At 37.3% G+C, this 19,891-nt stretch overlaps 3 protein-coding genes across 6 annotated transcripts; all 3 read left to right on the plus strand.

Moving 5' to 3' along the window:
• The first annotated feature begins 97 nt into the window (after positions 1 to 97).
• Positions 98 to 8,743, plus strand: LOC111811183. 3 transcript variants are annotated; one of them, XM_023697937.1, is made up of 8 exons: positions 98 to 470; positions 561 to 613; positions 2,008 to 2,067; positions 2,176 to 2,253; positions 3,170 to 3,299; positions 4,755 to 4,807; positions 5,344 to 5,523; positions 8,085 to 8,743. In XM_023697937.1, exons 1-8 carry the CDS (start codon positions 170 to 172, stop codon positions 8,229 to 8,231), a joined length of 1,002 nt encoding a protein of 333 aa, XP_023553705.1. In that variant the 5' UTR covers positions 98 to 169; the 3' UTR covers positions 8,232 to 8,743. The 3 variants fall into 3 exon arrangements, with proteins under 3 accessions (XP_023553705.1, XP_023553706.1, XP_023553704.1); XM_023697938.1 differs by lacking the exons at positions 98 to 470; positions 561 to 613 and adding an exon at positions 821 to 843; XM_023697936.1 differs by lacking the exons at positions 98 to 470; positions 561 to 613 and adding an exon at positions 988 to 1,662.
• Positions 8,744 to 9,796: 1,053 nt separating this feature from the next.
• On the plus strand, positions 9,797 to 11,359 carry LOC111776289 (NAC domain-containing protein 76). The gene is made up of 4 exons (XM_023655704.1): positions 9,797 to 9,834; positions 9,923 to 10,115; positions 10,235 to 10,506; positions 10,665 to 11,359. The coding sequence occupies exons 2-4, from the start codon at positions 9,944 to 9,946 to the stop codon at positions 11,163 to 11,165; spliced, it is 945 nt and encodes a 314-aa protein (XP_023511472.1). The 5' UTR covers positions 9,797 to 9,834; positions 9,923 to 9,943; the 3' UTR covers positions 11,166 to 11,359.
• Positions 11,360 to 12,187: 828 nt separating this feature from the next.
• On the plus strand, positions 12,188 to 19,063 carry LOC111811601 (CTP synthase). Of its 2 annotated transcripts, XM_023698531.1 has the most exons (22): positions 12,188 to 12,679; positions 12,795 to 12,958; positions 13,085 to 13,164; positions 13,480 to 13,566; positions 13,660 to 13,710; positions 13,795 to 13,912; positions 14,025 to 14,081; positions 14,191 to 14,255; positions 14,411 to 14,494; positions 14,569 to 14,619; positions 14,696 to 14,758; positions 14,825 to 14,871; positions 15,020 to 15,089; positions 15,202 to 15,264; positions 16,962 to 17,051; positions 17,118 to 17,156; positions 17,256 to 17,483; positions 17,557 to 17,642; positions 17,818 to 17,866; positions 17,954 to 18,034; positions 18,126 to 18,219; positions 18,424 to 19,063. In XM_023698531.1, the coding sequence occupies exons 2-22, from the start codon at positions 12,841 to 12,843 to the stop codon at positions 18,630 to 18,632; spliced, it is 1,830 nt and encodes a 609-aa protein (XP_023554299.1). In that variant the 5' UTR covers positions 12,188 to 12,679; positions 12,795 to 12,840; the 3' UTR covers positions 18,633 to 19,063. The 2 variants fall into 2 exon arrangements, with proteins under 2 accessions (XP_023554299.1, XP_023554300.1); XM_023698532.1 differs by lacking the exon at positions 12,188 to 12,679 and having other exon boundaries at positions 12,943 to 12,969.
• The last annotated feature ends 828 nt before the right edge of the window (positions 19,064 to 19,891 follow it).

A 19,891-nucleotide genomic window follows, 5' to 3' on the forward strand; every position in this document is an offset into this window, starting at 1 on the left:
TGGGGGAGAGATAATAAAATTATGAAATAATAATTTAGCTTTATTGATACAAATGTTTATAATACATTTCAACCCCCAACCTGATTTATTGATACAAAATATAATTTTTTTTATTATTCGTGGTTAAATATATACATGAAAGCACGGAGTCGGATAGAGCAGGAAGGAAATGGCATACGCACTTGCTCCTCAAATTTACGCACGTCCATGGAGTTTCGGAGTTGTAAATATATGTCTTAGTAGGCGTTACCTATGTAGTTCACTAAACTTCACCAAAATTCAGAGCGATTTTCGATATTCCTCCGTCGGAAAATTGACAAGGGCCACTGGTGATCCCAGCTTCCGGAGCGTTGAGGAAGGAGTGGAAGAAAAAGAAGAATTTCAAGTGTTGACCGCTACAACTAGCTACTACAATGACATTGTTATTGTAGACACTCCCCAATCCAGAATGCTACTTCTCGATTCTTCTAGTACTACTTTTCGTTTCTCCCTTATCTTCAATTTTTATCCTCTAAAAGGGAATTCAGACCTTCTAAACTGTGCCGCCATTGTTGACGCAGATAATGTGCACAGCATTCTTTACAAGGAGCAGATTTGGACAGGTTCTTACTGGGTCAGTAAACTCGCTCTCTTCTATTCCCTCACCAATACGGATGCACCAACGTAAAAGGATATTATCTTCAACTAAAAAGAAACTATAAATTTTGTAACCTTCTCTTTCCGTTCCTTTCTAATTTTTTTGTATCGTCTGGAGTCCCTCTTCAATTTTTCCATGGCTGCTGAATTTGGTGCTCTTTCTCTCTTTACTCAATGGCTATACATCATAATAAATGACTATACATGGTAAATGGTCATAGTAAACTGAACTATATATCCTTTTAGGTAGTGCTTTGAAGATGTACTTTCTGTATTTTTTGTATTATGTGAGAAGTCATCAATATAAACCTCTAGCTGATATTTCTCTTTGTATTTTCTCTCTCGTTCTTCGTGTTCTTTATCTAGATTGAGTGTGTGACTTGTGTGATACTAACCATTGGCATCAAGAGTTAGGAGATATTCACTGTGAAGATAGAAAGTTAAGAGCTAGGAGGGAAAGACTCCATTGGACCAGAGAACTTTCATCTGAGCTTTAAAAGAGCCAAATCCCAAGACATCCCTGTTCATTTCTTGACCATGAAAAGTTCTGGAATTTCTTTCAAACCAAAGTCTCCAGTTGGGAAAAACTCCATTGGAACGAAGGATTTTCGTCTGAGCTTTAAAATGAGGGCCTTCAATGAGTTGGAGGGCATCCAAAGTTTTGTTGGGCCAACACCACTGAATACTAAACAAACTAAACAGCCTATCCCAACAACTAGCAGCGAATGGGCACAAAAAGAAGATATGCATCAACGATTTCCCACTGTTTTGACAAAGAACACACCAATTGGGAGAAAGGATGGAATTTTGAAGAATTCTTTGGATTCTGAAACGAGTATTCAGCCTCTCAAAAGAGAAGATTCTGAAGAAAACCTTGACCTTTTTGGGGCACGTAGCTTGCCTATAATGTTTGATTTCTGGTTATTCAAAACTGCCTGCTTCACAATAAGCTTAGGAGAGAAATATTTGATGAGGAAGAGCCATCATTTTCCAGCAGCCACACTTTCAAATCTTCCTTACTATTCGGTCTAAAGTTGTGCCGATGGTTTCCATTTTTTCTTGGATGCGAGTGTTGTTGGAACTTTCTTTCAAAGCCCCAAATGAGCTTCAATATTCTATCAGCCAAAAAATTATTTCAACATGAAATCATTGTAAAATCAGTAATATGTAGTCCCTTTATCCTTCTGTATTTTTTGTGTTTGTTGTAGTAATCAAAAGGGATTCTGTTTCAACATTCAATAATTTTTTTATATGCCTAAGTTATATTTCTTTGAGCTAAAAAAACGTTAATTTCCAATCATTTTCTACATTATTTTTTATATTATAAATTTATTCTTACTACGGAGGGCTCTGTATTTCTGCATCATGTAGGATGAGTTTGCTAGCTTGCCAGCTATAATTCCAGAAGGTCCAATTGCTATATTTGGATTGGTAAAACACTTCATTCTTCAATAATGACGTACCTTTCGAAAATAAATGTGAAACTTTTCTATACCAAATTACTGATTTCATGACTGAAATTTTATACTGTTTAAACAGGGAGGGGGGACTACTGCCCATTTGATGCTTGCTTCATGGCCCTCGTTGCAGCTTGAAGGTTGGGAGATTGATGGAATCGTAAGCTATATTTGGTTTCTTTACCTATCAGTCTCTGAAAATTCAGAAGTTGAGAAACAATATAGATTATTTCTACGTGACTTCCCATTCTTTTCTTTCCCCTTTGGGGTCGTTTCATGCACGGGAAAGACGGGAATAGGTATCCTTAAGTCATGTTTACTATTTGGCGTTGATATCTTAAACCACCAAAAATCATTTAAATAAAAATTTTGGATATAATTATAGCATGGAGATGAACAATTTTTCAAAAGTTATAGAGATTCATCTTCAGTAGAGTGGTGTTTTTCATTTAAAATTTGAAAGAGAAGTGTTTCTCTATTACCATATTTTCCACTTGAGCATTAGTCTCTTTTCATCTATTCAATAAAGATTTGCCTCTTGTTTAAAAAAGGAAGAAAAATGTTGAGAGATACTATTTCCCAAGGGGGAGAAAAGACAAACAAAAATGGACCCGGAACCAACGCGAAGTTGGGTGTCTGCTGTTATTTGGGACATGGTTGAGACAGACAATAGAATTTTAAGGGGCCTGAGAGACCTTCGTGTGAGATTTAATCTTGTATTTTGTTCAATAGTTTTTGTGACCAAATCCTTTTGTAATTATTCACTTGGTCTTATTTTGTTAGATTGGAGATAATTTTTTAGTTTCCTCCATTTCTAGTCAATGGAAATTTGAAACAATATACTGATTCTGGTTGCCTAGTGTGAAATTGCTTTTATAATAATTTTATTTTTCTTGAGTTCAATTGTATGTACGGATAGGGATCCAAATGTCTAACCTTTTGGTCAAAATTATAATGGTTTAGCCAGTTGAGTTATGTTTTAGTTGATATTTTTTGAATGATTACTTGAAAGTTAAAACTACATTTATCTTTCTATCTTCACTGTGACTTGAACACTTTGTTTCTTAACAATCCAGCTAATTGATAAAGCAAGAGACTTTTTCGGGCTATCTGATCTTGAGAAGCATTCTGATGATGGTGGGATACTTAACATTCACATCGGGGATGCCCTTGATCCATCGGCCAGAATCTCTGGGGGTTATGCTGGTAAAGTTCTACTTTTCGAGGTTCTTATGTAACAAACATGTAGTATATATGCTATCGTTTCTCCCTCATTTTATCGTTTTTTAACATAATTTTATCTGGAGAGAAGAGTTCCATGAAGAGGTTGAGCAGCAGACATTTAATTCCTCATCACTCAATAATCCATCCATTAAGATCAAATGCAACATTTTAGATACACTCACTTTCACCTCTCTCACCCATGTGGGATCCACAATAATTGTGAGAGGAGAACGAAGCATTCCTTATAAGTGTGTGAAAATCTCTCCCTAGCAGACGCGTTTTAAAATCGTGAGGTTGATGGCAACACGTAAGGAGCAAAGCGGACAATATTTGCTAGTAGTGAGCTTGGGTTGTTACAAATGGTATTAGATTTAGAATTGAGCGGTGTGTCAGCAAGGACGCTGGCCCCTAAGGGGGGTGGATTGTGAGATCCCACATCAGTGGAGAGGGAAACGGAAACATTCTTTACAAGTGTGTGAAAATCTTTCTCTAGCAGACGCTTTTTAAAACCGTGAGGCGGACGGTCCATCGTTCAGTAGTTCAGGAATCCTGAGTTTCCTCTTGGGGTGCGATCCTTAATAGTCCACTGTTGGCCGAAGCGGACAATATCTGCTAGTGGTGGACTTGAACCATTACACAATAATGGGTGTGCAAACAGGCCATGGGAGTTGAAGCATGAATGCATATTCCTTCTGGTGTAACCAATTCTTGAAGAATTTTAGTACGATCAATTCTGAACCTCACAACAAATGGCTCCTTAATATAGGGAAAGCCAAAGACTGAGTTTGTCTAAAAACAAAACGCCCAACCAACTAATACGACCATACCCTTCAGTAAATCAGTTTACCCTCTGTAAAACAATAAAAACATAAAATATCCCGAAACAAAGAGAGTCAAACTACATCAATATTTTGTCATCTCATTAAGTAGTCGAACATCACCTCGCTACATGGGATCCTGAGAATTCAATCCTCTCCTTAGCCATAAATTCTTTAGTCATGCTGACAGTTGCTACTGCTAAAAAAATACAATTTTACAAGGAATATTTGACTACTTAATATTGAATTAATCTTACGCATACTAGATCCATAACAATCTTCTTCAATTTCAGTTTTGTATTACATCTTTTTATATTAACGAATTTCCTCTTTATTCTGTAGAGGAAACTAGAAGCTATACTTTTGTTCTATTTATGCTGACACAAGCATAGAGCCAGAAAATGTTCACAGGGAGGGGAAAAATTGTACATGAATTTTTTTATATGGGTAAATCTTTCTGTTTTGAAAATTTAGGGAGGGGGAAATTTAGGGAATACATTCTAAATCTTAGTTTTCTTTTATTATATTTTTTTAATCTAAGACAAATCAAGAGGGGAAAACTGCCCCCTTCTTTCCTCTTTTCTCCACCTTTGTGCTAATATGTATTTATAATATTCAGGAATTGTTATTGACTTGTTTTCTGATGGAGATATTTTGCCTCAGTTGCAACAGGTATGTACCTTGTGCATGTAGTTATGGCTTTTGTGTTAAATTTCTGTGTCCGAGTTGCAACTGTACTAATGATGTTCCTTGAATAGATGTTCTAATTTTTTTTTTTTAATTTCCGAGGCTGGTTTATAATTTTCTCGCCGGTGATTCATTTATTCTCCATACATTAGCATATGCTGGAATAGCCTAATTTTCTTCCTACTGATCTTTTGTCCAAAAATTTGGTTCAATCATTTTTTTTTTCCTTTACTGGTTTATGGATTTATATTTATATATTTATTACTTGTACGTTTTTCCAACTATTAGGATCGACCCCCGGTTCTTAAAATGTATTCACGTAGGAAGTGGAAGGGTGGGCTTTGGTGTAGCATGTGCGTGATGTGTGTTGTGAGGCCCATCTATGTGTTTGTTAGGAAGATGACATAAGTAGTAGGGTAGTCAGTTGAGTATTAGAAGGTTGTGGTTGTGGATGAAGGTTTCGGAGTATTACAAGCAGTTTAATGATTGAAGTGAATCTTTTCATTTTATTTTTATAATAGGTTGGCAAGTGGTTGGAATTGAAAGACAGACTGATGGTTGGTGGTCGGCTCATGATTAACTGTGGAGGGAATGTAGTCAAAGTCACTGACAATGGTATCTGTAGTGAAGTATCCTCAACCGATTCCTTCCTGCCACGCAATTCGGTGATTCAGGCTCTTTCCGAAGCATTTCCTAAACAGGTAAGAAATAGTACTAAATTTTACTTCTATTTTTTAGTTAGATTCGTTTTATTTATTGGAGCTGAACTATAACTAGTTCCAATAGAAAAGTGAATGATAATTTTGTCTCCTCTCAAAAACTACACGGTTTCTGTCTTGAAACCTTAACCATACAAAAATAACCCTAGTCATCGGTGTCCATGCCCACTACTCTCTGTTGGCAATCTCTCCTAGGTCTATTTGTGGCTTTCTTCATTTATGTCAATCATTTATTATTTATGCTTTAGAAACACTAATCATGGTTCGTAGCTTGTGGTTCATAGTTGTTTTATCCGCCGTTGTGGCCAATATCATTGGTCGTCAGTCTCTTGGATCTTCCAAATCATTCTAGGATGAGGTATGGATCTTTTGTTTTTTTAATCATTTGATAGAAAGATTCATTCTATTCACGAAAAGTAGGAGTACAACCAATATATATTGGATTCATCCTCAGAGCTAGTCACAACTCATGGTTTCATGATTGTCCACCACTCGTAACTAGTGTCACAACCATGCTATAAAGAGAGTAAGTTGTGACCCTCATGTAACGACAAGCAAAGAACCGACCCTAAAGAGACGCCCATCCGGCCATGCAAGGGCCAAGATAGATGAGTGTCATGTGCAACCGAGGAGGACGGTGCATCATCTAACTCACCAAAGAGATGTGCATTGAAAAGCTGAGGCATAAGCAAGGAGGCAACGTTGTCAATTTGAGGGACAAAGATAGGCTTGATAAGGGTCGGTTAGGGCCCCGGACCTTAACCTCGAAAGTGGGGGTTCTGAAAGGAGTTTGGGCATGTGGCTCTAGAGTTAAGTCCGTCCATATGAAAGATGAAAGCTTGCCAAATTTTGTGTCAATCGGATACTGGACGAACGCTCCACGACACCGTATGACTATTTGCCAAAATCACGTCTACACCTACCAGATTGGAAATGCCTCAAAATGTACCTCAATAGGAGGCATGGTATCATCTTTCCACCACCCTGGGTCTTGTGGCCTAAACGAGCTATCCTGTGGTATATGCGTGTGTCACAGTGATGGAGAACATTGCAAGACGAGTGTCTCGAGCGACTTTCTTTGAAATGGATCTTTAAGAATGGTGTTAAACGGCACAGGTTTACCGACATTGCGCCCCAGCCAATGTGTCAGAGGTTGGTATATGCATCCGCTAGTGGGTATGGAGTCCTTAAATGGTATGGCATGGACATGGGAGGGTCCAATGCCTCAATAGAATCCAGATGGATGGATGTTAGGGATGCCCTGATGTTTCGAATGACACATGGGTCCGTTCTCGATGAGCATGACGGTGCAAGCTAAGTTGGCCGATGACATCCTGGGACTTGGGATGACATCAAGACATGATGACCGTGTTAATTGGGAACCAAAAGGACAAGATGAGATGCGAAGTTGCATATAAGAGACCTTGGCCCTTAGTAGAGGCAAGGTCGAACCAGATGACTTAGCCTAACGTAGAGGCAAGTTGGTTGGGTTGTAGAAGATTGAACATGCACGTACAAGTGGCATGTGTGGTTGAACACGTTTAGATTCTGCATGAGTTGTGTTTGTTGGCGAAGACAAACCTCACCTAAGGTTTGACAAAGCCACAAAGTCAAGCGAAAAATGAATATGAGGCTTGGACTTTCCTCAAAACTTGTCATGACGTGTCAAGATCACAATGTCGCACAGTTAAAAATGTACGACCGTGACACTTAGCCACACGCATCTGATTTTTTCCAGGGTCAAGTAGATCATACCATTTTCCATAGACACTAGAAATGATAAGATGATTGTTTTAATAATGTATGTTGGTGACATCATCCTAGTAGTTTATGATGAGGCTAGACTAAATAGTTTGGAGAAAAAACTAGCAAACGAATTACAAATCAAAGACTTGGAGTTTTGAAGAGTTTCTTAGGGATGGAATTGCTACATCAAAAAAGATATTCTTGTCGATAAAAAATAAATAAGTAAATTATTGATTTGCTTAAAGAGACCAGCTTACTTGGTTATAGAACAACAAGAACTTCTATTGAATCAAATTTAAAGCCGCAAGATGCAACGAAGAAGGGTGAAAGACGAGGAAAATATGGAACTACTTTTTATTTATCTTGCACTCATCTACACATTGGTTTTGCAATTATTATGGCAATCAATTACATGCGTACTCTAGGACGAACTCACTTTGAAGCAATTTACAAAGACATTGTGTTTTAAGAAGCATGACCCATTTAATGAAATTTACATTGATACTGATTGGTAGATAGAATATCTACTTCTGCTTATTGCTCATTTGTTGAAGGATCTACTTACCCAACGTAGCAAAAATAAAAAGTATGGTAGCTAGAATCAATGATGAAGTGGAATTCAAGGCTTTATTCATGATAATTGTGAGGGTATATGGATAAGAAAATTGAATCCATATGGAATTTTCTTCAGTTAGTATGGTTTCATAATCATTTGGTACTTTGCAGTTAGAAATGTGGATACATATACGATTGCCCTGTGGTAGTTAACAATTTCACCTTATACTTGTTAATTGCAGTTGTGTTGGAAAAAACTGCCCAAAGAGAAGGGTGAGAATTATGTTGCTCTGACTGGACCATTTCCAGAATTGGAGTCCTGGTCCGCTGTTGTTCCGGAGCCTTTAAGAGCGAGTGTGAAGGAGTGGAGGCCCTATGAGCGCCTCTGATGATCTACAACCCGCTCTTTGATTTGATGGACGAAATTGGAGTGGAGGCCCTACTAGCTAATGTTCTTAATTGTTGAGTTACTGTTTCTTATATTATGTTTGTAGAAGTGATAAGAGCAAAATCATGGGGGAAGTCCAAATCCTGACCCCTCCACTGGTCAATGCTTTGCATTGCATGTGCTTAGAATGCACAATTCAAGGCCTCCGTTGCCTCAATCCATTGGGTTCAGACTCGAAGGGATTCCCACGCAATCACTTTCTGCTCCGGGTCAAAACGCCACGTACACCATTAATACTTAATCACCCTTCCCTTCCTTATAAAGAAAAAACACCTTTCTAGTTTGTCCTTTAGTGGCCGAAACCAAAAAGGATATATAAATATTCACTTTTATCAGGGTAACGTGGCAGAGACGGTGGTTAATGGTTCTAATTTTGTTTAAATTGTGCATGAAATGTGCTGGTTTAGTGGACCTACCTTCTACTATGACAGTGTATGGAACTACTACCTTCAATTATTATGTGTTATGAATTTATGATAGAAATAATTTATATAACTGATCAATTATCTCAAGCACAGGAGATTTAACAATTTTTACATGAAAAACCCTCCTCAAGGCCAGCCCAAACTAATATCTCTACAACAAGTTCTTTAATTGAGTTACCACCTAGAGAGGTGCAAACAAAGTATCACAATGGTTAGAAAAGAGAGATCCATTTAGATGGTTCTAAAAGCATGTGTACAATATCATACCACGGAAGAAATATGTGGAGGTCTGCTATCCTTTTCAATTGATATCATAGTCATGGTCTAAACCTAGCCAAAAATAAGAATAAAAAATTCTCAAATTCCAAACAAAAAGAAACTGATGAAGTCTCATTATGAATCCCTATATCAATCAAAAAGTACTCAAGCCCGTATAACTCTATCAACATTGCATTGGTAGATAAGTAGATAAAGTTTAATTTAAAATTTTACATTTTAGAGGTCATAATAACGGCCTCTTATTTTCTACCCATAGCTTTAAGATTTGAAATTGTTGTATAAAGTTGAAACATTTAGACAAAAGAAGAAGAAGAAAAAAAAAAGGCTAATTATCAAAAAGTGGAACACCAAAACCAAAATTGTTATCCAAAAGGGTCTAAAGAATGGTATGTAAAAACTTTGTACTAAAAATTAACATATTTATTTAATTAAAAGATAGAGAAGCATAGAGGTAGGGAGGTGAAGAATTGTGGAAGAAAATGCCAATAAAAGTATTAAATTGAGAGTTGTGCAGATTTTGTTGATGTTTTTTGGGCGCAAGGTTCCCCATTCAACAGACATCTTACGAAAAGCCTGCTCATGCTCTAATCATATTCTTCTAATACCGTTCAATCCACCAAATAAAAGAAAATAAAATAATTCCATGCAAATTTTATAATAATTATTTATCCTTTATTTCTGTGCCCATCTTTGATCGGTTGTCAGTCAATCTTAACCTTTGCGCTAACGTTTCTTTCTCTCTCTCTCTCTATCCCTTTTTATATTCACGTCGTGCCGTTGAAGGCAACTTCTCAATACCAATCTGCAAAGGATAATTACTTTCTCTTCTTCCTCTCCCAGGTTTGCCCTTTCAAGCTTGCATTTAACTATTTGCTCCATTAATGCAAGCTTGTTATAACTGCTTGTTCATCATTTTCTGAATACACAGACAAAACCCCATCAAGGGACGATGATGCCCGAAAATGGCCAACACTTCAGTGTTCCTCCAGGCTTTAGGTTCCATCCAACAGACGAGGAGCTTCTTTATTACTACCTCAGGAAGAAGGTTTCCTACGAGGCCATTGAGCTTGATGTTATCAGAGAAGTGGATCTAAACAAACTGGAGCCTTGGGACCTCAAAGGTTGCCCATTCATTATTCTTCATACTTGCCAATTTATTAAGCTTTGATTTGACGAACAATGANTTTTTTTTTTTTTTTTTTTTTTTTTTTTTCTTTTTTTTTTCGGGGGGTGGGTTCAGATAAATGTAGAATTGGATCTGGGCACCAGAACGAGTGGTATTTCTTTAGCCATAAGGACAAGAAATACCCAACTGGAACTCGAACTAATAGAGCCACCAGTGCTGGATTCTGGAAGGCAACCGGGAGAGACAAAGGCATTCACATGGCCAATTCCAAGAGGATTGGCATGAGGAAGACACTCGTGTTCTATACCGGTCGTGCTCCTCATGGACAAAAGACTGATTGGATCATGCATGAATACCGGCTCGAAGATCAGGATCCCGAAATTCAGGTACTAATCGTCCTATTTCCTTCCTTATATTCAGCTATGTGGGCATTTAAATGTATTTTATGATTCAAATCCATATGTCAAAACACAAATAACTGAAGCTGAAGAAAGGGAGAGTTTTTTTTTTTTTTTAACTTATTAACTCACATTTTATTTGATAGACGCAGGAAGATGGGTGGGTGGTGTGCAGGGTTTTCAAGAAGAAAAGTCAGAAGGCAGAGGGCTTGGAGTACCATGCGCATACGAAGGTGGGGGGCAGTAGTTCTGGTTCCGCCGCCTTGATGGGTGCAGAAATAGGAGAGCCGAAAAGGCATAACCATACGCAGCAGCCATATAATGAGTATGGGTTGGATGGGTGCATGCAGCTGCCGCAGCTGTTTAGTCCGGACTCAGCAGTGGCAACACCCGTCTCCATAGAGTGTCCTCAAAATATGTGGAGGCTAAATTGCGGGGGTGTGCAACAGGAGCGGTTGAACACAGATTGGTCATTCTTGAGTAGGCTGCTTGCTTCGGATCACCAATCCCGTACCAAATCTGCGCTCCCAGATCAGCTTAGTGTGGGACACCCCAACTCCACAATGTTTCCATTTCCATTTCCATTTCCATTTCCCTACCCTTATCATCTTCCCTCCGCCGCCGACTCATTCAAATTCTCCAAGTAGGCCTACAGCTTTTCACTTTCTTAGTTTAACATTATGTGCAGTTTATTTAATACCCTACATCACTTCACCTATGCTATTTTTCCATTTTACTGTTCCTAACTCCGCACTTAATAATGGATTGCTTTTTAAACCTCAATTTCACACTCTTTATTAACAAACTATAAGAAGTGAATAATATCATATCGTTATTTCTAGTATATTATACTTTTAATTTACCTTTCTTAAAATATTTTTGAGGTTGCTGAAATGAAAAATATATGAAAATATAATCGAAAGTTTATAATCGAAAGTATATGAAAAAGATACTTTCATAAAATCATGTTTGAGTATGCTCTTACAAAATTCGAATAAATAATTAAGTTGGATCCAAAAATGTAGAGAAAATATCAAGATTTTAGAGTTGTCCCATGACCCCGTTTCTTCTCTTTTTACACTCTTGTGTCACGATTTTACCTTTACCTTTACCTTAAAATTATTTTAAAAACACGTTGAGTATTAGGGTGAGATATGGCAACAGTTATATAATGAATCAATCAAAATCGTGAAACTTGGTGGTTGATTACTCAAAACACACTAGATGTAATCTACTCATCAAGAACCATTTTCAAAAATCACTCGTTGATGGTTTGGTGCCCGACACACACATGAAACCTGAAACCCTTATCCATGTAATTGGGTGACCATCCTAAAATTTAAATTTGGAGAACTAAANAAAAAAAAAAAAAAAAAAAAAAGAGAAAAAAAGTGGGAAAAGGAACCTTTACAATGTTTGGGCTTAAGGTAGGCCCAAGGGAACAAGAAACTCCAAAAGATGGGCTGAAATGAGGAGGTACTGTGCAGAAACGTGGATATTCAAGACAAGGTTTGGTGCAGAAACGTGGATATTCAAGACAAGGTTTGGTGCAGCCACCGACTATTGAGGAATTAAAAATTTATTGATCGGTAAAGGATAAAAGGAGGAAAAAACAAATAATAATAAGTATTTTTATTAATTCGAAACTTAATACACAAAAGCGTGGGAGAGAAAAAAGAAAAAGAAAAAGAAAAGTGTTGTTGATGCGTTCTGGCGTTCCATATTTATACGTAATTTTTGTTGGTTGAAATGAGTTGTTGTTCTTCCCCAGCCACCCGCCGCCCCAGAGAGAGAAGCAAGGGAGGCACAGGAAGCCAGGAGGGAAGTTTTTTCCGCGGCCTTTAGAACAATACAGATACGCCTATTTCAACCAGTTTCTTCCTTTACAGTTTAAACACTCCTATCTTCTTATCCTTCCACCTGACGGGGCGCCAGCTTTCGTGCTTATCCCATTCCTAGGTTGATTCATCGTTTCAAGATAACCCAAAATAGTATATATATATATATATATATATATATATATATATTATACACACACACACACACAAAGAGTTTCAACAATTCCAGAAAGTTTTCCGGAGACAAAGAAAATGCACGAGCAAAAGAAGAATGCGCTAAGAGGCTGGGCTGGAGCTTTGTAAAGACCGTCACTGTGAACGAGGTCGATTTCTCGTTAATCTCTCCGTTCCGTCTTAACCTAATTATATTTCTCTAATATCAATATTCCCTGACCCTTTATATCCCCTATTTGTATTCCTCTTCTTCCACATCCTCAGAACTGCTTACATACTCCAACTATTGGATTTTAAGAACCTGAGGAATATGAAGTACGTATTGGTTACGGGAGGTGTTGTTAGTGGACTGGGCAAAGGGGTCACTGCTAGCAGTATCGGAGTCCTCCTTAAAGCTTGCGGTCTTCGAGTTACTTCCATTAAGATTGGTATTTTAGATGTCAGAAATGTTGTTTGTCAGTTTGCGGTTGCATATGCATTGTCTTTTCATGTATATGGCGGGTAATTTAGTGTTAGTAGTTAAATAATGTTACGTGTTTTGCTCATATCTGCAGATCCTTATCTAAATACAGATGCTGGTACCATGTCTCCTTTTGAGCACGGCGAAGTGTTCGTCTTGGATGACGGTGGTGAGGTAAATTGATGCATTTATCTGTTTTAGCATGCATGACCCTCCAATAATTTCATATCATGTTTTCCATGTATATAAAGCCGTTTGCCCTGTTTTTCAAAAATTTGATGTATTTCAATGAGTGAGTTGGGGGACACTTTGTTCTTATTTTACTTCCATTTTTTTAAATATTACCAAGTAGAGTCCACTGTTAAAGTTTTGGCTTCTTGATTATCAGTTTGTAATCGTTTTGTACAGATATTAATCGTGGTTGGACTCTAACCTAGCTTTCTATGAAGCTTCTCTGTTTTATGTAACATGAATGACTACTTTCTTTAGGTTGACCTGGACCTTGGAAACTATGAACGATTTTTGGACATCACACTAACTCGTGATAACAACATCACAACCGGAAAAATATACCAGGTGCATTGCCTCTCTGTGTTCGCTTGTCTTCATGTTTGTGAAGTTGTGCATATATCGTTACTAGTTTTACTTTCTCCCTTGATATTTTGACAGTCTGTGATTGACAAGGAGAGAAGAGGTGATTACCTGGGAAAGACTGTTCAGGTCTGCTAGACTTTGTGTTGTCTCTGTTCTCAGTTCTATAGTGAAATGTTAATGGCACACTGATTTCATTTCTATTTTTATTAGGTTGTTCCACACATTACAGATGCTATCCAAGAATGGATTGAGCGTGTAGCAATGATACCAGTTGATAGTAAAGAAGGTCCAGCTGATGTGTGTGTAATTGAATTGGGTGGCACCATAGGTATAAGTTCAAAGCATGTTTCTTGAGAAACGTACTCCTTTTTTTTGTGTGTGTGTGTGTGTGTGTAGAAAACTAGAGCCTCTAGCCTCTGTTTTTGTTTTACTTCATGCAGGAGATATTGAATCGATGCCATTTATTGAAGCACTTGGCCAATTTTCGTACCGCGTAGGTCAGAGTTGTTTATATATCAGCTTCTTTGATGAGCCGAGTTAATCTTATCTAAATTTTGTTTGAGAAACCTGCCTTGTGGTCAGTTTGTCTAACATGTCTTGTTTTAGGTCCTGGAAATTTCTGCTTGGTTCATGTTAGCCTTGTTCCGGTCCTCAATGTAGTTGGTGAACAGGTATGCATGGAAAATGTGCCTTCCGTATACATATGTTCTCTTACCCACTGTACTATCTGTCAAAGAAAAGAGAGAAAAATGAGGCACAAGCTTATGCGTTATCTTTTAACGATTGCTGATTTGCCTGAATGTTTTTTATTAATTTTGAGCCATAGAAAACTAAGCCTACTCAACACAGTGTTCGAGGTCTAAGAGGACTGGGATTGGTCCCAAATATTTTAGCTTGCCGCAGTTCAAAGGTTTTCCCTTTCCCTTTTACTTGCTTTAGAGGCTTGGGACTACACATGATCTTACTTTTATTTGGCTTTAACAGGAACTCGATGAAAATGTTAAGGAAAAACTTGCTCAATTTTGTCATGTGCCGGTACTATATGATGATGTTCTTCTACATGCTCATTTGATACTTTGCATTTGTTACTAATGAATTGGGTTCTTGACAGGCAGAGAATATAATCACTCTCTATGATGTGCCAAATATTTGGCATATTCCTCTGCTATTAAGAGTAAGTGATTTCTTTAGTCTTATTTCTTTTTATGCGAGGAAAGACTAGAACATTTTTCTTCAACAGGACCAGAAGGCTCATAATGCACTCTTAAAAGGACTGAATCTTCACAGGTTGGTATTGCAAATGTATTTTTTTTTTTTTTTTTTTTTTTTTATCGACATAAAATCTTTATCTCACGTCCCTGCATCTTATCTGTCTGAATCTCTTGGATGTATTTCCACTGAAGACATTGGTCAGCTAACATTTACAAATTTCCAGTGTAGCAGGAGAACCAGATTTAGATGAATGGACGTCTAGGACAAGGTTATATGATAAGTTACATGATTCCGTGGGTCTTGAGCACTTATCTAATTTGTTAAACTTTATCCTATGCTTCTACTTTTTTTTGAGAATAAAAATATTCATTCAATTTTTTTGTTTCAAACTGTGGAAATATATAGGTCAAAATTGCTATGGTTGGTAAATACACAGGCCTTTCAGATTCGTACCTCTCTGTGTTAAAGGTAGGTCCCAGAACATGAAATGTTTCCAACCTCCCGGGGGCTTGGGACCCTATTTTGGGGTTCCTCAACATTTGAAACAATTAATTCATTTTTTGATGCTTTTCTGTCTGCTAAATGTCTTATATAATTATTGTTAATAGTCTATCGTACATTCTACTTTGATATTTTTCCTCCTTTGTAATTTTAGCAATTGTATGGTATTGTAAATTGTAAGCCTAGGTTTGTGCGTATACACAATCTTACCTACGTAATGAGTTAGTACACTATGAACTACTAGTCCATAATTTTGTGCCGGGAAGCGAAGGACGGGGAACTACTAAGCACTTAACTCCTTTTTTGTTTTGTTTTGCATTGTTTTCTATTTTTGTTCTTTTATTATATTTATTTATTTATTATTTTTTTTTCGTGGCATTTGTAGTAGGAAAAAGATCTTCATTAAACTCAATTAGAGTACGAGAGATGGAGGAGATGAGACATATCTGCCTTTTTGGTATTGGTATTGAAAGGCTAGTTTATTACTTCTTTTCCTTTTCTGTCACTTATCGTCCAACTGACCAAAGAGTGGATAGCTAATGCATTTCACTTCATGTAAAAGGTTCTATGATTGGTCCATATCCTTTAGTACAAAAGGCTCATTTACGGTGATCTAGGGGGATTAAGGCCATTCTACAAATTTAGCTATTCGTAAGGGGCAACTTTATCCTTTTTCTTAAAAGTTTTGCCGAACTCTGAAGAAATGTGTCGAACTTTAGCTTATAGAGAGTCACTTTAATTGGCTTCAATTGAAGTAGCACAATCATTTTTATTTTTTAATTGAAAAAATGACTTTCATTGAGAGCGAGTGATAGAATACCCAAAGGAAATATAAGAAAAGGAAAATGCCGGAAAAAAGGTAGTCGAAAAANAAAAAAAAAAAGCAAAGAAAAAAAGAGTATACACTTCAACAAAACAAGGTCTGACATTATTCATTAAGTAGATAATTACAAGATGCTTCGAAAAAAGTAAACAAAATAATAATAAAAAAACATGTGCATGTCAAAGAATAAGAGAGTCTAAAACATGATTGGGATCTATCTTGATCAGTATAGTCCCAAAGCTCATGTATGCACTTGTCTCGGCTACGCAGTTTAGGTCATCTGAAAAAGAAAGGTAGATGAATAAGTATAAAAATACTCTGTAAGTAACTTGTAGGCTCTTTGAGTCATTCTTGTCTTATATCATTCATAAATTTCATATTGCCCATAACTCTTATGTTGTACCCCAATGATGTGGAAATGGTGCAAGGAAATAGTCAGCGGCCTATTTGCAAGAACTTCAAGTACTAGTTTGTATAAGTCGGTGTTCTTGGATTTTTTTTTCCTTCTAAATAGTTCATTATTACAAAAGCCATTTTATTTACTAGAATTGAGGGTAACCTAGGGAAAAGTGAATTTCCTACATTAGCACCTCTTTCCACAATGATTTTCTTACACCTTTCATATTTTCCTCGAGGGCCATTACAAAACGAGTGTATGTAGTTGAGAGGGAAGGAGAATAAATTTTCTGTCTACAGTTCATGGATGTGATGTGTGTTTTCTGTTTTAACGGCACCTTACTCCTGCTTGCTTTCTTTCACTTTATAAATATGCCTTAATTTATGTAAAAGCTTAGTCTAAAAAACCGTATATCAGAAACTAATATTTAGCTTCATGGTTCAGGCCCTTCTACATGCTTCTGTCGTCAGCAATAGAAAGCTTACTGTAGAATGGGTTCCAGCTGGGGATCTTGAAGATATTTCTGCCAAAGAGGTACATTTTGTTCTTAAGTGGCTTCTCTGCCTTTGATCGTTTAGTTGATTTATTTATTGCACGCAGGCCCCCGAGGTTTATGCAGCTGCGTGGGAACTTTTAAAGGTGCCCCTACATTTTGAGTTTGTGGCTAAATTTCTTTTCTTCTTCTCTGTAGTTGTATGTTAATTTTTATGCACTTATTGGATTATTACTAATTTTCAGGGTGCTGACGGTGTTCTAGTTCCAGGAGGTTTTGGTGATAGGGGAGTACAAGGGAAAATTCTAGCAGCCAAATATGCCCGAGAGAATGGGATTCCCTTTCTAGGCATATGCCTGGGGATGCAAATTGCTGTCATTGAATTTTCCAGGTCTGTTCTTGGTATACATGATGCTAACAGCACAGAGTTCGATCCTGAAACCGCAAACCCTTGTGTGGTTTTTATGCCTGAGGTGTGCCATTTACAAGTTTGATCACGTTGTTTCCACGTATCCTTTGAACTTGAGTTTCTGTTCTTGATAATAGGGTTCAAAGACTCATATGGGAGGAACTATGCGTTTAGGGTCAAGGAGAACTTACTTTAATGTTATGGACTGCAAATCTGCAAAGTTGTAAGGACCTTATATTGATTAAAGCTTACTGGCATGTTACTCCTGAATTGTGTAATATCTGTGGTAGACTTCAGAGCTGATAGGATAAAGAAGGCTTTAATTAGCATTTGTTATTGATGAGTCTCATATTTCATTCCTCGTCCCTGACCTATATTATTTTGCAACTGCGTTGAAGGTATGGCAATGTAAAGTTTGTTGATGAGCGACATAGGCATAGATATGAGGTATTCTTTTAGTTTACTTGGAAACTTTCCTTAGGCGGTCTTTTACCAGTTAAGACACCAGTATTCATTTTTTTCTTTTGTGGTTAGGTCAATCCTGATATGGTGTGTCAACTTGAAAATGCCGGTTTATCTTTTGTTGGCAGTGATGAAACAGGTCGTCGTATGGAGGTATGAATTATTAAATGATGATTGTGTGGAGTGCGTTTTCTGTCGTCGTGCGATGTCTAGTTTCTTAGTCGTGTGTGGAATTGTGCTTTAGATTGTCGAGTTAGATGCCCATCCATACTTCGTGGGAGTTCAGTTTCATCCTGAATTTAAGTCCAGACCAGGGAAACCCTCCCCGCTCTTTTTAGGTACGGTACTTGCTTTATCATCCGGTAGCCGATTTATTCATCAGTTTTTAGGTTCAGCAATTCACCATAGTTATTGCAACTTAATGTAATAATATATTTGATAGCTTCTGCTTTTAATACTTCGGAAGTAGATCGCCAATGTTGCTTAGGTGTAATTTTGCTTGTTGCTTCACGCTGCGATTGTACCAAATCTCGTGGTTGCAGGGCTCATTAAGGCAGCATGTGGCCAATTAGACGCCTTTCTACAAAAAAATGGAAGTGTAAGCCAATTTTCGGCAGACACAACAAGCAATGGACACGCCAAGATAAAGATTCTGCAAAATGGACACTCCCCGAAGTCAGGGAATGGGTTATTGAATGCTGCATATGGCAATGCAGTAGTTTGCCCTTGGAAGGATGTCAACCACTGTTAATGATGACGATGGTCGCTTTCGTTATCACGCCCCGGAGGACTGGCCTGAAGGTCCTTGGGCTTGCTGTACAGTTATATGATCCTGTGATGAGGGCTTTATTTATAATTAAAGCTGGATATTTTTTTGACTGCTTGCTTACTTAGGGCTTGCGCGTCGGACTAGTGACTGGAGTGAAGTCGTAACAAGGTAGCCGTACTGGAAGGTGCGGCTGGATCACCTAGTGCCGCACTAGTTCTCTAGGAATCTGTTGGGGTAACCTTGAACCCGTTTCAAAGAGTGCTTTCAACATCTAAGACAGGTACTGGAAATCTAGAAAACTTTCTTCGGCAGTTTTTTGCGTTGCATACTTGGTATTTATGAGTTATGAGTTAAGACCAAGCTTAATGTTGTGTAATTCGTCCAATATAATCGCATTATGTGCTTCATGTGAATTCACCATTGAAACTATATGCTTTTATTCCTTTCTTATTTTACTCTTCATTCAATCTTTAGTAAGAGACTCAAACGAGAAAACAACTTTTCTAAATGGTTCTATAACCCTTGTTCCATATAGGAAAAGAAAAGGCAAGTGCCATTGCCAGACCTATGAAATAGGACAAAAAAAAAAAAAAAAAAAATAATAAAAAAAAAAAAATAAATAAAAAAAACAAGAACAAAAATAAAAATATTAAAGGTAGGTATGTCAAATTCATAATATTTGGGTTTAGGGTTTTACGGTTTTAGAGTTTAGGGTTTTAGGGTTTTAGGTGGAATTTGACTGCAAAATTGCCCGGAAGCGAAAGTGAAAAAAAATTTGTATTTTAACAAATTATGTGTAAGATTCATCAAACTTTAGCGTTCCTTACAGATTCGTCGAAAAAGATCGAAAGAAACAAATGATTTTCAGTTAGTGATTTGGGTNAATGGTTGAGGTTGTGAAGTCTTATCGACACGAGTAAATGTTTTTTTTCTTCCATATTTTAAGCTTAGGACAATCTTTAGTGGATATGGTATGATACTAAAAAGAGAAAATAACTTTTCAGATCGAGTTAACGACCCTGTCAAAAAGGGGGGAAAAAGTTCCTATGTTAACCCCTTTGGAATTTGACTAAAAAATGGCCTGAAAGCGAAAGTGAAAAAAATTCGTATTTTAACTAATTATATGTATAAGATTCATCAAACTTGAGCGTTCGTTACAGATTCATCGAAAAAGATCGAAAGAAACAAAGGTTNTTCGAAGGCAGCGGACTAGCGATTGTGCGGCACTCACTTTCCAGCGA

The sequence above is a fragment of the Cucurbita pepo genome, chromosome LG15, assembly GCF_002806865.2.
Source record: "Cucurbita pepo subsp. pepo cultivar mu-cu-16 chromosome LG15, ASM280686v2, whole genome shotgun sequence".
Classification (NCBI taxonomy): domain Eukaryota; kingdom Viridiplantae; phylum Streptophyta; class Magnoliopsida; order Cucurbitales; family Cucurbitaceae; genus Cucurbita; species Cucurbita pepo.

Excerpts from the sequence above, each read along its gene's own strand:
- LOC111811183 (XM_023697936.1), top strand. The coding sequence starts at position 1,174 with ATGAAAAGTTCTGGAATTTCTTTCAAACCAAAGTCTCCAGTTGGGAAA. Across the intron at positions 3,300-4,754 it reads AATCTCTGGGGGTTATGCTG|GAATTGTTATTGACTTGTTT; the intron begins GTAAAGTTCTAC and ends TATAATATTCAG. Across the intron at positions 4,808-5,343 it reads TTTTGCCTCAGTTGCAACAG|GTTGGCAAGTGGTTGGAATT; the intron begins GTATGTACCTTG and ends TTTTTATAATAG.
- LOC111776289 (XM_023655704.1), top strand. The coding sequence starts at position 9,944 with ATGATGCCCGAAAATGGCCAACACTTCAGTGTTCCTCCAGGCTTTAGG. Across the intron at positions 10,116-10,234 it reads GGAGCCTTGGGACCTCAAAG|ATAAATGTAGAATTGGATCT; the intron begins GTTGCCCATTCA and ends GGGTGGGTTCAG. Across the intron at positions 10,507-10,664 it reads ATCAGGATCCCGAAATTCAG|ACGCAGGAAGATGGGTGGGT; the intron begins GTACTAATCGTC and ends TTTATTTGATAG.
- LOC111811601 (XM_023698531.1), top strand. The coding sequence starts at position 12,841 with ATGAAGTACGTATTGGTTACGGGAGGTGTTGTTAGTGGACTGGGCAAA. Across the intron at positions 17,052-17,117 it reads AAGATATTTCTGCCAAAGAG|GCCCCCGAGGTTTATGCAGC; the intron begins GTACATTTTGTT and ends TATTGCACGCAG. Across the intron at positions 17,157-17,255 it reads CTGCGTGGGAACTTTTAAAG|GGTGCTGACGGTGTTCTAGT; the intron begins GTGCCCCTACAT and ends ACTAATTTTCAG.